Source organism: Balearica regulorum, chromosome 20 (assembly GCF_011004875.1).
Source record: "Balearica regulorum gibbericeps isolate bBalReg1 chromosome 20, bBalReg1.pri, whole genome shotgun sequence".
Taxonomy (NCBI): Eukaryota; Metazoa; Chordata; class Aves; order Gruiformes; family Gruidae; genus Balearica; species Balearica regulorum.
In genome coordinates, this window is record NC_046203.1 from 5,846,358 (window position 1) to 5,861,951 (window position 15,594).

Genomic DNA, 15,594 nt, shown 5'->3' on the forward strand with positions numbered 1-15,594 from the left:
TAGATCCGTTAAAAACCATGATTTTCCAAAATCCAATGCCAGTAGAAACGTTTCCATGGAATTCAAACAAAAATCTGTGGAAAACTACACTTTTACGCTAACATTTCTCTGCAGCATCCACAAAGCACGGCATTGCAACATTGCTACAGCACACAACGATCTAAGGGAAAAAAAAGATAGGAAACTAGAGACAGGGCCCATATAAAAGCAAAAGTGCCTACCCGTCTCCAATGATCACGCTGAAATACTGTAGAGAAATCAAAACAGTAGTTAAAAATACTGCAGAATAGCTCAAAAAGCATTCTGTCCCTAATATTTACAAGATTATTAGCAACAGGCACTGACTTTTCTGATTTGGCAGTTGAAAATATTATCTTTTGCACATATGGGACAAGAATTCATCCTCAGAATCTCTTATTAATGATATCTATTACATTCAGCTCCAATGTAACTCTAGTATCTCCTACCTTAAAGAGTTTCGCTACTGAGCTGTATTGTACCTCACCAGAAGTTTGCTAAAGGAGTAAAACTGTTTTGTCACAGCCGTGTCAGAATCTCACAGTTTATTGCAACTACAGACGATGAACATTGTGATCAGGGTTCAGAATTGCTCAGTTCAATTGCTACTGCTTGACCTTGTGCAGCCAGTAGACAAAGTATACCGGCAAGGTTTTCTGTCATGGTCTGGAAACCTGCAGCTTACCTTTCCATCAGACGCAGTGTTTATTCTGTAGTGGTACACCCTTCCTTCATATCGCAGTGAAATAGATCTCTGTCCTGGACTGCTCTCACTCTCTCGCACAAGAAAGCTGCCGTTGATACCACTACTCAGCAGGTACTCAGCAGCGTTACGTGACACTGGTCCATGATACCAGGAATGCTTCTCCAAACTATTCACTGGGGTGATGTAGTTGCTGGGTACCCAGCCTTGTCCATTCTTCGTTTGGGCCTCGCACCATTCTCCATTATGATTGTAGCCCAGGACACGAAGCTTTTCACCTTATTGCAAGAAAAAAAATACGTTTAGATATGGCAAATCTGGGAGCTGAGGACAAAGATAGGCTCTTTCTGGCTAACAGATCATTAAATAACCTCCTGTAAGAATAGATATCTGACTGAGCAGGGAGCATGTGTGTTTCTTTAAGCTTGAGTGGATCCCTCAAAGCCAAATCAAGTCACATGCACGCTTCAGGAGTTTGTTAGGCTCTCATGCAGTTCTGCACCAGCTCAATACTGCTTGAGCTTCAAAAATAAATGAATCCAGCAAATTTTATTTGAACTGAGCTGGCTTGATAGGGCTAGGAGAGGAGTGGATAAATAATAAAAAAAAAATTCAATTGGTAAGGTAAGCTAATGTGACTTGGAGTACACATAAGGAACAGAAGGACTGAGTAAAAAAAACACTGTATCTGTACAGTCATTTCTCATACAGGCACTGTGTTTTGGAGAACTATAAAAATTATGAAGGCCAGCCTCTAAAATCAGCTTAGTTTAATTTGTCAGTTCATATTCTTGCTCCTAATGGAGACCCTAGTTTTGGCAAACAGTTTCTTGCCCAATGCAAAAGCTTCAGACAGTTTTAACCTTTTAAAAGGTTATGACTTTGTGAAATATCTGTATTTGTTTAAGAAGAATTCCCACAGTAAAAAAAATTCCATAGGGTTTAGTGTATAATTCAGTTATTCCACAGCAGCTTTTCTTTCTACGCCTTCTCACAAGCTCCCAGGACTGCTCTGCCAGCTACCTTACCTTTAGTTATGCTGAGAGTGTTGTCCCCACTCGCCACAAAATCATACAGTGCAACAAAGAGATGGGGGTCATTTTCACTAGGACAGGACAGAAGGTTTTCCTTGGAGTTCCAGCGAGCTGCTTCGCTCAGACCCTGGGGCTCAAAGTCCGACACTACCGGCCTCTGAAGGGCTTCTGGAGGAGGAAGAGAGAGAGAGAGGAAAAAGCAGGTTCATTTTTGCTGATAAAAGCCATCTGGTCAACCCACGCACTCTGATTTTCTAATTTGCATTGTTTCTTGACATGTGTGCTCCTCATGCGTCAGAGGACAGATATGGACAGCTCTTCAATGCGGATCTCCTGCCACATAGGCAGGACACCCTCGCTCCAGAGCTGCCCCCCAGCCTGCCCCGAGCCCCCAGCTCCTGCCTCCCACAGCACGCAAGGGAGGGAAAGCTCCTCTCCCTCCCTCCAGCAAATGCTGCTCACGTAGACTGTTTGCTGCTTGTAAATCCTTTGGCTCATGCCTAACTGCTGGAATGGCTAGATTTGAAAACAAACCCAAGACCTTTAAAAGGTAAATCCCTTAATTATCCTATAAATGAAATCACCAGAACGTGCAGCACAGAGCCAGGCAGGGCGAGATTTATAAGACATGGTATTTAAGAATGAGATACGTACTTCTGCTGTTCACAGTGTTTTTAACCATTTCTCTTCTTATTTGAGTACAAGGCTGTGCCTTTTTTGTTATCCTCTCTCCTGCCTGTCGCTCTCAAAATGAGAGCACAGCAGCGAGTGTACTTCTCACCATGAGCTTTCCCCATTTTTAGAAGCCCTGAGATGCCTCCAGAAAAGAAAGATTCCTAAAAACTGAGTTTCCCAGGTGAGTGAAAACCAACTACCAGTTTTCTGTACACTGCAGCACATTAGGCATGTAATAGTAAATATCAGGCAAGTCCAAGTACATCAGGGAATTTCCTTCCAGTCACTCTGGCAAACCCTCCCCTCCGGATCATGATTGAGGAATTTGGGGCAGCGATGCTCCAGGTAGCTGTGCCCCCTCACTCCATCGTGCCACCCCCAGCTGTGCTGGCAGCCCTGCGGGTGACTGTGTTGGCACAAACCCAGGAGAATAAGCTGTGAAAAATCTTGGGTTTTGAAGGGTTATTTTCCATCTGGATGAGTTTGCTGAGTGAGGTCACAGCACCGCACACAAACCATCACATCAGTGCAGCTAAGGGGACAGGAAACACAGCACTATCACACCCAGCCCCTTCCACCACAAAATTGCTCTTCATTACTCAGCACCAGCCCCTGCCTGCTCCCCCCCTTCACTGCCAAACCCCTCTTCTGCAAACGCAGCAGGGCTTTGGAAGGAAAAATCCCAGGCCAAGTGTCTTCTACATTATCAGGTCACCTGGGAGCCCAGTTCCCTCTTTTAAACTTGTAATACTAACTAAAATATGCTTTTAACACTATTGCTTGTTTGGTCTGGAAATCTGGTATAAGCTGCACAAGTAAACCAATGAAGAACTGACAAGACTGACAACAGAAAACCTTTGGAAGTCAAGTGTGAATTGGGACAGGCCCAAAATACATTTCCCAATAGGGAAATGCTTAAAAAACCCCAACCAAACAACCCCAACCCCACAAGCAATAACATATCTCATTATTTTCTGAGCTTTGGTGGTGAAAGTGCCACTACTCACGCACAGACAATCTGGCATCCTCGATGCGCTGGTCAGATCACCACCGGTAAAGCCTCTCTGGGTCATTATTTATGAACACATATTGCCCCATCCCCAGAGACATTTGAGGTCAGGCTGGATGGGGCTCTGAGAAACCTGATCTAGCTGAAGATGTCCCTGCTCACTGCAGGGGGGGGTGGAGTAAATGACTTTTAAAGGCCCCTTCCAACCCAAACTATTCTATGAACATGAGTACTACTGTATTCTTTGGAAAAGGTAAGATCATACATGTGGGCAGAAAGCAAAATAGCAAGTATACACACTGTTGGGCCCGTTTTTTGAGCCAAATCGTATCTGCAGGGAGATATATTTTTATAGTGAATCAGAGAAGTCAATAATTCTGCTTTCTAAATGATTCCACTGGCTATACCACAGTCAGAAAAGGTGGTACTGTGTTGGGTGTTTTTTTTAAATTAGCACCTTGACACCCTTGCTTTCGCCTCCTGCTTCCTGCAGGAGAATACATTTTAATAGCCTGGGTTTGCTTCAAGAGGGACAATGAGAAAAGAAACAGAAAATCCACTTTCAGAAAATTAAGCTATAATCATTTTACCATGAAAACGCTTTGATCCTGTCAAGCCCATTAAGCTCCCTTATCAAACACAGGGCGCTGCAGTGACTGGAGATACTCCAAGGAGTTACACCATCAGTAAACACCTGGAACAGACAGACAGCAGAGAGCTGCAAGTAGCAGATACACAACCTCAGCAAGGAGCAACGCCATGATGCTCTCCCCCAAACATGGTACAAACCAGTATACGCTGCATAGCGGGATGGACCATAACCTCCGTTAGGAAGGAAAATGCCTCCCCCACGGGGGACTGATTCAACAGGAAGGCAGGAAATCCAAGGCAGGCTCCCCTCCAACTCCAGCACGATCACAGCCCAGCGAAGGACGGCTCATGCACGGCCACGGATGGGGATGCGGGAGGAAAGCCAAGCGCTCTGCAAGAATCCCTCCCTCGTGCCCAGGCCGCGGCAATGCTGGGACTGACTCATTACACACGGATGCCAAGGTATGCGCTTCAATTCAGAGCATGAGACAACACTGTGTCAAACACCAAAAACACCCACGAGCTGCGGTGTGTAAGTCAAGGAAGGCAAGAGCAAGGGCTGTTAAATAAACATACAAGAATTTGCTAAGCTGGAAAAACACACCAGCCCCCCAGTGAACATATAGGATGCTACGCGCAGATGGGCTCATATCCTCTGTATCCTCCAAGTCGACTCCCCCCTGCTCAGCCGCTGGCACCCCGACGGAGGTGCACGCTGCGTGTGAATGCTGCCATGCAGGAGAGCATGACTGGGAGATGCACGACCCAACTCTTGGGCTAGGTTAGGGCTGGTGTTTCCAGAGGGTCAGAAACCCCAGTTAAGAATTGGGAGGGTGGTGACTGAATGAAGCTTGAAGGGCAGCAAGAAAGGGAGAACGAGGCCCTGAGTCAACACGGAGAAGAGCGTAAAGGAAAGAGCAGAGTTGTGGTGACCCGAGTGTAGCAGAAGCTTGATAGACCATGACAAAACACGCTTTTAAAGGTCTGGGCCCCAAGAGGAGGCTGTCAGCAGACTCGGGACACAAAACATTGAAGCGAGAGAAGCAGATAGGACATGTCCATCTGGGAGCCACATACAGCTGCCTGTCAGCAGGAGTTATCCCTCTGAGTTATTCCCTGGTAAATTCGCCCAGACATTACAGTCCTTCAGAGCAGTAATTAGACATTGTTGTTCATACATAGAGAGGATCTTTTTCAACACACTACAGCTTCTTCACCTTATACTGCTGGTTCTAATGACAACTTTAACAGCACTGCTGAATTCTTTAATCGGCCAGATTCCTCCTAATAAATCACCCTCCTGTAAGTATAGCAGCCGGGCTATCCCAGCACAGCGATGGGGCAGGAAGCGAGCGTAATTCAATCTGTTATCTCTGTGCTGTGATTCCTTCCATGCATCCACTTTGTCTTCTGCTGCATCCCAGCAAGACTGTAATTTATTACTTTGATCATAACATGCTCCAGATGACACCTGGATTCCTGGGAGGAGTCCCAAGGCAATGCTGTAATTCAGTTCTCCACTAACACGAACTAAATGACAACTCTTAATTAAAAGTGGAGCAGACTTCGAAGTAAGACAACAGCAGCTTTTCTTTTGAGGCATTAGCCATAAGACTGTCTTCACTTCCCCCCAAATTAAGTTTTTACCAGGAGATATTTATGTTTGCACACTAAAAGGTTTCATAAGCGTAACTATCTCCTGCTAATTACTGTTTATACGAAGTCATGAATCATTGTTAGGGACTGCGTAAGGAGTTCTCAGATATGACCAATTCTGGTCTGGACCAATGCAAGCAAATTTCCTTAGTAATTTAAGGGAAGGGTTGGAAAACAGGCAGAAGCACTGAATTACACTCGGCTCCTCCACAGCTGACTGCGGGGCAGTCCCGAGGGAAGGAAGAGACCCCCTGTCTCCCTACAAAACAAACATCCTGTGGACTTACGAACCGTGCTGGCATTTTTTCCATGAGGTTTCTAGAGCGAGGGAGCACGGAACACATCTAGTAACCTCTTTGGAGGTACAGCACACGCTATCCAAAGCTTCTCCTTTCCCTACATTCTCCCTACTCTCCTTTTCCCCTGGAAGAAGTGATGATAAATGGCAGAACAGCTATGCAGATTGAATACATCCAAATGTTCCTGACTCTTAGCACATATGATGGAGCAGCTGCCTCTCTGTCCCAGTATTTCCTTAGTGGCCCTCATGGATTCCCTATGCCTGATGGAATATGGATTTAAAAAAAATAATCTGTAAACCAGATCTTTTAAAAAAGAAGGAAGGTTTCATGTTTTATTTCAGACTCATCCCCTTCAGTGAGATCACACTCGGCCTCTCCTGTCACCCGCTCCGCAGCACGGGCCATATAACCTTCTGCAGCAAAAGCTATCGCTGTCACTTCTGCTCTTGGCTGATATTTGGAAAGTCCATGTTGTTATAGCCAGCACACAGACAAATGATCACTTTTTAAATATTGTGTACTTCCATACAGAGGCAAAAAAAGTGCAAAACCAGATGCAGCCTCTTCTCACCCAGACCCACTCCCCCTGTGCCAGACCAGTCTCCCCAGTTGCGTAACCCTACTTCCAGCCCCAGTGAGGTGCCTTTGTCCCGCAGGCAGGCTGCACCCCTTCTCACACAGCCACCAGCAACCTCCAGCACTCTAAATACTGAAAACCAAGTCTGCTGAACGCGAACACGAGAAAACAAGGCCACCCATGGCTCCTGCTGCATTGCCCACACGCAAACCAGCCCTCACAGTCAACTGCAGTGTTTTATCTTGTCTAACCCTAAGCATGACTTGATGATGTAGCTTCTCCCACTCCTCCAAGAGAAGATTCTGTCATCTTGGGGACCTGGGGGGTTTTGGTTTGTTTATGTTGGTTTTGGGGATGGTTTTGGTTTGTTGGGGTTTTTTTGAAAGTTCATTCTTATATTAGCCTGTAGGTTCCACTTGAGTTCATTCACTGAGTCTATTCCATTTATAACCCATTAGTGACATGGTAAATATCATCTTTCTCCAGGCAGCTAGTCACAGTTGTAGATGTATGGAGTGGAATAGTGGGTATGGCAGAAATTTGGATTTTATTCCCAAATCTGCTACTAACCTGCTACCTGACCCTAGATTATAACCTCTGGGAGAGGAAGAGGAAAGTAACTGGATCCAAGTGAATTTCAATGACACTTGTGTATTTCTGAAAACTTTTACCTTTACAATTTTTGTTTTGGTTTCCTTACTAAGGGAGCAGAAGGTTTGCCCGTTTCTGAGCCCTGGGGAGGGTAAGCACCAAGCGAGAATCATCGAGATTTACTGGTTTATTCCCCTATTTTACTAAGCAGCCCCAGACTGCTCAGAGAAGGACAAACAAATCTGTGGATGATCAGTTTTTAGGTCTGAAGAACATTACTGCTCTTCCTATGAAATGATAATCCTCTCCTCACCACAACCCATGGCAAACGGTCGCAAGCACCATCAGCTAGATCTAGTAATAAGGATGGGACAGGGGAGAACCGCTGGAGCACGTGCATAACTAGTAAGTCATTACAAAGACAGAAATATATTTAAAAGCAAGAACTCTGCTGAGTGATGAGATGAGAGGCCAAGAGGTGATGAGCAGAAGATAGCCAAGGAAGAGAGGAAACAAACAGAAGGTTCTTCCCTGGGAGGCAGCAACGCTGTCTTAATGCACTCGCTCTTCCTAACAGATTGACTGAAGACCTGCCTACTGATTCCAGCGACACTGGGGCAGGATGAGTCACTGGCATTGCAGATCTGGGTCTGGTTCAATACGTGCCCAAACTCATAAAAAAGAAACTCTCCAGGAACGGGGCAATGGCTACGGGCTGCTGCTCCTCCCCAGGCTCATCTACTCTAACTGTAACAAGACACGCTTAAGAAAAAAATTAAATTCAAAAAAATAGAGACAATCTGACAGCTGGCAGGACAGAAATCATTTCAGTTAGAAAACAAAGGACTTTACTAGTGCCCCCAAAACAGTTTTTAAACTTCACAGAGAACATTGACAGATTTTAAACAAGGCTTCTGCCTTTCGGTGGCAGAGCAAGCCCAAAAAGGCAGCAAGACTATTTCAGCCCCTATTTGGGACATGGACACGTTCTGTTTTCCAGATCAGATTGGCAGCAGTACGTGCTGTGCCTCTTCCCTTCTACTCTTTACCCTTTCTTGGTGTGAAGTGGGTGAGGAATTATTCAGTTTGGCAAAGGCAGAAAGGAGAAAGCAGATGACAGAAATTCAGATCTCTTACATTTTAGAATAATATTTACTACTAGGAATAGAAATGAGAGCAAAAAATGTCCAGCTCAAACATAATATGAAATCTCAGCAGTCATTAGAACCAGTTTAAACTTATTTTTTATCAAGTTAAGAAAAGGTCTCAACTTTTTCAGCAAGTAGGCAAGCCAGCCTGTACACAGTGAAGCGCTCAGCAATGGGATGCAGCAACTGCATCTCTTCCACACCGCCACAAAGAAGACTCTACAAACAATCCTCATTCCTGCGAACTAACAGAGCATAAAAGCCTTTCAGAAGAGGACCACCATGAAAAACCCCCACATTTCTGATTACTTAGTGAAAACACATGTACACCTACACTTGTGCCTGACTCTAAATCAGTCTTACACCAAACCCAACCTCAATACAACGTTTTCAAGAAGTGTGTTTAAAAATACAACAAACAGATTTGATTTTGTTACAGTCCCCATGCTATTCATCAACCAAACACTGCTGTGTTTTTGTTAACACATGAAAACCAAAATAAGAAATTGAATTAGGTAAAATTTAATCTATCCTCCTGGCTGCAACTGGTTTTCCATGCAACTAATGGTTCTTTCATCCTTTAAGCAGTTATGTTTACGGTTGCATAGTAAAGAAACTTTCAGCTTTCCCCTCATGTCCTCAACAGCTTCCCATACAACTAAGATAACAAGAGCAGAGTTAAATCTTCCAATGATATCATCTTCACCTCCTTAATCCTTTCAGAAGCTTCAGCAACTGTGGGACGCACATGGGAACGGACTGGCCATTGCACGCTGCTCATAGGGATCCAGGAGCCGTGGTCCCCAGTTTGCAGTCCTTGGCAAAGCCTGCCCCTTCTAAGGACGGCAAGCTTAAGTGGTTGCTATCAAAATTAACAACTCCATTTGTAAACCCCAGTTATCTTCTTAAGGGTAATAATGTGAGCATATTTTCACTTGTGTCCTTGGAACAGGGGTTTGGGGCAAGCCACTGCTACTCTTTTGAGGAGCCCTCAACAGGGCTTTCAACATCACAATAATTTTAATAAGAAAGCTGCCTAGGAATACCACATGGGCACCTTCAGCTTTAGAAAGGAATAACACAAAAGCATACTTTTTTTTTTTTTTTTTTAAACTTCCCTTCCACCTCTGGATGAGCATAGACTACAGATTCTCACTTCTCCCCCTGCTCTTCAAGAGATCCACAGTGGATCACGGTAAGTCCTGGCCTGCCTACATCCTAACTGACTGTCACAGCATTAAGGTTGCAGTTGCCACATTTGTTCACCTTTAACATGCCACTTGGATGCTGGCTTCAGTTTTGCCCCATGCTGAGCTGAGAAATGAGACTGAGCTACCTTGATAGAAGATCATTTAAAAGTTGTTTCGATGCTCATTTCCCATCACATCATGCAACCACAGTCTCAGGGAAGCTGAAAATACTACAATATTTATTGTGTCAATGATCATGTTAACTGGACACTGCCTATATGGCACCAGTCAAACCATGCTCTAATCCTGTTACGCAACTGCATTGTAAATTGGGAGGGGGGAGTGGTTGCAGCACACACACAAAAGAGAAAACTTGCAAAAACAGTCAGGGTAACACCCTTGTAACATCATCCTTTAGCATTCGGGTCTGCAGGGAAGAGAGGCCCCAAATGCTCTGCCTATTCTCCCAGGGCTGTGTTGAAAGATCCAACTGCACAGAAAGGAGAGGCTCAGCATGGCTCAAAGCTCCTCCTCAACACACAGCCTTGCCGTGCCTGAGCAATGCCAGAGGAAGGGGACACAGAGGTTTTATAGACCTAAAAGAGCACAGAAGAATTCAATTGCATAGGAAAGATCAAAACTATTCAGACGCATCCACCCACTGTTAGGTTTCTGAAACTTTAAATAAATAAGAAAGTCCTCTAGAAACTGTTCTTTGATTTTGCAAAGCAGAAAATTTTTCCGACCCGCTAAATGCATCTGATGAATACAGACTCTTGATCGGAAATTTCTTCAAATGGGTTTGCCATGAGAAGCCATTTGTAGATTTTGAGATTCCTAACCTATGAATTTCCGAGGACCATTCCTCCACTGAATATTCGAGAGTTGAGCAACAGCAACTTGCGATAGGCCCCGGGAAATCAGCTGCTGCCTTCCGTGCCTCTGATTTGACGAGTTAGCACGGTCCTCCTGGCATGCTGATTATTTTTACTGAAGCAATATCCAGCAACACAAAAGAAGTTGAAGCAGCCCAGACCGCCCCGGTGGGATGGACACGCACAGCAAAGGGGCCGGGGCTGCACGGGGGGACCCATAACATCGCTCTGCAGGCAGGGTACGAAGAATTTGCTCAAGGTCACACCAAGCAAGACCTCAGCCCAAAGTCCCCCGGCCCAGGACAGTGCCTGTGTCACCCAGGCTTTCAGTCTAAACTAGTTGGGTCCATATGTTTAACATCTCAGTGTCTACAAATAATCATGGGTGTGACTCAAAAAAAAAAAATCACCTTTTAAAAGCAAACACGCAAGAAAATTCAGTTAAATGAATGCCTGCGGAAAGCCAACTTAAAAGGGGATAACCAAAATGAACTAAGAGATTACGTATTAACGCATGCTGAAAATATTTGACTGATGGACTCATCTAAATTTTCTTCCCAAGCCTGGAGTTGGTTTTACCATCCTCTACTCACATCCAAGATAAGGAAGATCCTTCTCAAAGAAAAAAAAAAAAATAAAGCTGAGGCCTGAAGATACGGCTTTGTTTATGAGCTCGGCAATAAGATCACTTGACATTTTACAACCATAAATGGTAGAACCGCGCTCCCTTTGTATACTGCAGTTAATGAAAGTCACCTGGGGTCTGGATGCCGCGTACACCGCTCGGTTCTCTCGCCCCCGCACACGAAAGCCTAGCTTAAAGCTGGCCAGGACCAAATGCCTCCCCAAGCCGGGGCCCAACTTGCAAGCAAGGGATAAAAACTTGTTTTTTGGGATGATGGCGGGGTTCAGGCCGTGTCCCCCCACCCCGGGAGCACTGCTGCACTCCTGGGGTGGGGGCACACGGCCCGACCCCGGCCCCTTTGGGTACTCACCTTCCAAGTAGCAGCTGGAGGAGGAGGAAAGCCCCTTCTTCGATTTGCAACCCACCAATTTCAAGCAAATCTCCAACATTTTCATTTGTTAGAGTTTGGCTTCGGCTGTCTGATTTCCCTTCCCCCCCACCTTTTCAGCTTCTTCTCGCACTGTCGAATTATCTGGTAAAAGTCTAAAAAAAAAGTCTAAAACAATCCGGTAAGAGTCTAAAAAAAAAAAAAAATCCAGGAAAAGTCTAAAATAAAATATCCAGGAAAAGTCTAAGAAATCCAGCGCTCTGAAAACCATTACAAGGGCGAGCCCAAGAGGCGGAAAATCCTGGGGCCCCGCATCTCCTCTCCCGGGGAGTTAACTCCAGCCATCTTCCCTCCTTCCCAACTCTTTTGGCGGGAGAGAAGAGGAGGGGGTGAGGGGGTGGGGGAAAAGGAAAATAAAAAAGAAGAAAAAAAGCAAAGCCAACCAAGTTGGGCAGAGTCACTTCTGCCCGCACTTTGCGGCAGCTGCCCGCATGCTGCCGGGCGCTGGGTGCAGGCAGGGCTGCTGGGGCTCCGCTGCCAACAAAGGGCCCCCTTCAGCCGCTGCCTGCCTCCATGACATCAGGCAGGCGAGCAACGCCCTCGCTCCTTAACCCTCCTCCTGCCTGCCTGCACCCTGCCTGCACTCTGCCTGCCTCCTCTCCCAATGCCAGAGAGGTGAGGGTGAAGAAAAAAAAAAAAAATCAACAAGTTTCCACTGCCTGGGAGAGCCCTCCTTGGTTTGGGAGGGGAGAAAAGGCAGGATTAAGGAATAACGCTGCTGCTTTGGGGCTTGTGGTGCTTTGTGCACTGCTCTGTTAAACCAAGTGAATCGGAGGCAATAGTCAAAGTCTTAAAAGCATGTTGTTTCACAGCGTATTAAGGGAACTGTTTAAATACTGTGCCTCGTAACAGGGAGAAGCAGACTGAGCACTATGCCCGTTCGTAAACCAGCGCAAAAACTGCAGGGGAGCTGGAGGTGCTTCCCATAGCATCTCTGTGATAATTACAGGCAGCCAGAGTCAAATCTCAGCCGATGTAATTAGACTCACAGGATACTACTCCTCTTGCACAAGGGGCCAAAAGTTTTCACTCTGCCACTACCTACTGCCCTTTTCCCCCCACAAACTCTGCATTCCCCTTGCAGGTTTCTCAAGGCTACGTGTTAATTACTGCTCTCCAGTTTTTTAATATTTTTGTTATGTTACTTTCTAGCATTATGTGTGTCTCCTTTCTAAAACAACCATCATGTCTGTTACGTGTATTTATATTCTGTATGTATATACATTCTATATATATGTCTTTATATAGGAGATAGAAAATTGAGGGTGTGTATACAATTGGATTAATTTTTTTTTTTCCCCACTCAAAAATACCCCTTCATTTCCCAAATCTTGGGGTGCTTTTGCTGCTCGGAGCAAGGGGTGCTGAAGGGTGCAAAACAGAGAGGCTGGGGAAAGGGCCTGGGCAGCCGACCCTATCGCAAACTCCACTGCAACGCCTGGAGCCCTTGGTGCGTCTCACACAGGATCAACAAAGGAGCAAATCTTCAGTTTTGTCCCTGAAAACTTCCCTCCACATCTGACAGTTTATTTTGGCAAGGTTACTGACTAGCTAGTGCTCCTTTGCCCTCCAACGTTTTCAAACATTTAATACTTTAGGGGAAACTCTGCATGCTTCCAGCATCTGAGGACCATGCCTCCAAAACAGCAAACATTGCTCAGACTCTTTAAACGTTATTTTACAGCATTACTTTGCCTCAGACTCCTGATCCATGGGGTATACGTGTGAAAGACAGCTTGGAAAGAAATCCTTGGTCTCTCGACCCATACTGAACTGCAATAACAGTATTTGTGTTTTTTTAAATACCACAAGCCACACAGTTTCTAGCAGAGCGTGATGTTCAAAGTGCTTTCACGCTTTTTTTCCCAGAAAAGATGACCATGGATATCCCTTTTTTTTTTTTTAAACAAACCAGGAAACACCGAGACAACTTAAGCATTGCCTCAATTTAGTTGAGCGAAGAGACATGAGGCTACAGATCCAATCCCCCACCTCTGGCAGCCTGCACGTGCATTAGACAATGATGCCGTTCTCCCCACGCTCTCCCTTCCTCCCTTCACTTCTGGAGGAGGATTTCTATTTTATGGAAGCATGAGAGTTTCAAGAAAAAACAACACCTATCTACCTGTTCCCTGGCCGCCTAACTTCAGATGAGGCTGCAACAGTGAACTTGGTGTCAAATAGCACTGGGGGGGGGGGGAAGCTGAGTTAAAAGCAGATTTGGAGGAGAAAGGTTATATAAATCACAGGAGGAGCTCCATCATCACGTGTTTAGGCCCAGTGTCATGTTTAGGGAACTGGGATGAAGTAACATTGTAAGAGCAGATCAGACGTCTTGCACGCAACGTCTTTTCCATGTGAGGAGCATCCCTATCCTGCTGCAGCTGCAGGAACACAGAATCCCCATAGCATTCCCCCCGCAGTACAAAGGCTGCCCCCCATGAACACCACCCAGCCATTACAATTAAGGTTAATACAATGAGCGCCGGCAGAATTAATGCGGATTACATTCCTGATGAACTCCTGGGGTTCTTATTCCAGAAGAAGAATGCCTCATCTCAAATTAAATTAACTGGCTTGCAGAAAAACTTCACTGTAGGAGAAATGCACCCACTCAGGGAGTTAAACACAAAGAGCTATCCTGGGATAACTTCCTCTGTAGATAAACAAATTAATTCCCTTTATGTTTCCATGCTGACAAGCTTGTGTGGTCCCTCTGCTTCAAACTCCATCCTTCAATGTCTCCTCTTCTGTGTCATGGCAAACTAGGCTGTAAATACTTTGGAGCAAATACCCTCTGCTGTTCCTGCATGCCATGAGACTAACTGGCAATACAGAAATAAAAGCCATATTGGTAGCATCACACAAACTCTGCTGCTCTTATAGCTGACATCTAATTAATCCCTTTCATGTTTGTTTGTTTGTCATATACACATATTAGAATAAAATCAATCATGAAAAGCATGCAGACTTTCAGACTACAGAGGGACTGATGCAACCTTCAACTCAGGCTCTCTGTTGCAGAATAGCAAAACAATCTTGGTTGGGAACAGACTCAGAAGGTCTCTGGTTCAACCTCCTGCTCAGAGGGCAGCTCTCTATCTAGATCAGGTTGTTCCAGGCTTTTTGCAGCTACACTTCAACTGAGTCTGCTGGGCAGCATGAAACACTTTTTATTCTCTTATCTCTATCCAGATTTGCCTTGCTGCAGGGTTTTAATTGTTGCTTCTCCTCCTTTTGCTGTGCACCTCTGAGAAGAGTCTCCAGCCACCAGCTGGGTGGTTCTGGGAGCGCTGGGACCCCTTCGGCCCCCTCTTCCTGACCAGGTGAAGGCAGCTCCCTTGGCCCCGGGGGGGCACTGCCTGCTCCAGCCCCTGCCAGACTCCCTCCAGTTCGTCATAGTCTGCTACAGAGGAAGGAGGGAGCTGGACGCCGTACTCCAGATGTGGCTTCACAAGTGCCAAAGAGGGAAATAATCACTTCCTTCGACCTGCTGGCTCTGCTCTTGCTAATGCAATCCAGTATCCATTAGCCTTTACTGTTCATGCTCCTACAAGAGCATAAGCCTATTTAGCCAATTAATTGCCTTCATGTTTGAGCTTCTTCTAGCAGACAGCTATTTAGTCTTTACTTTCTTAAAGCTGTCCAAAATTTGAGGACAGATTTTTCCAAAAGAGAACGATCACACACATGCACGACAGTGGCAGCGAAAGGACTGGACTCCATGAGCAGAAAGTGAGTTTTGGCATGATCCCACGACGTTAGCAGCTGGAGTGAATTTTCTTGCGATACCATTAAAAACAGCTTGAGTGCTTGTCATCCATTTAAAAGCAGAGCTTAATTTTATTTTAAAATCCTCTTCTGAAACATGGAAAGATAACAGAGTTTGAAGCCCCAAAGACTGGGCATTTTTTTTGATAGGCACGTTCAGCTGTTTTGGGATGGAAAAAGTTAACCTCAAACAGAAGCAGCACAAACAAGTGTTAAAGCAAAGGAGTAAGAAAAAGAGCAAACTCTTGCTTACAGTTATGAGTTACCCATGCCTTATCTTGCTCTTCTTTAAATGCAGCTGAGAATATCCCCACAGGTGTTAAAGACTAACTCAATGCTGGTTGTAAAGCACTTTGGATGTACGGAGCAACAAAATGTAGA

At 45.3% G+C, this 15,594-nt stretch overlaps 1 protein-coding gene across 4 annotated transcripts in view; it reads right to left on the bottom strand.

The window, feature by feature from the left end:
* ABL1 (ABL proto-oncogene 1, non-receptor tyrosine kinase) overlaps positions 1 to 15,594 on the bottom strand; it is an 84,280-nt gene that overhangs the window by 23,624 nt on the left and 45,062 nt on the right. The window contains exons 1-4 of one of the 4 annotated variants that reach the window (XM_075772359.1): positions 11,365 to 11,997; positions 4,030 to 4,133; positions 1,750 to 1,923; positions 704 to 999 (exon numbers count right to left, since the gene is read on the bottom strand). In XM_075772359.1, coding sequence (XP_075628474.1) covers positions 704 to 999; positions 1,750 to 1,923; positions 4,030 to 4,060 — 501 coding nt within the window. In that variant the 5' untranslated portion in view covers positions 4,061 to 4,133; positions 11,365 to 11,997. Of the gene's footprint in view, positions 1 to 703; positions 1,000 to 1,749; positions 1,924 to 4,029; positions 4,134 to 10,240; positions 10,269 to 11,364; positions 11,999 to 15,594 lie in introns of those variants that run through there. The other 3 variants (XM_075772358.1, XM_075772360.1, XM_075772357.1) reach the window with 3 other exon arrangements.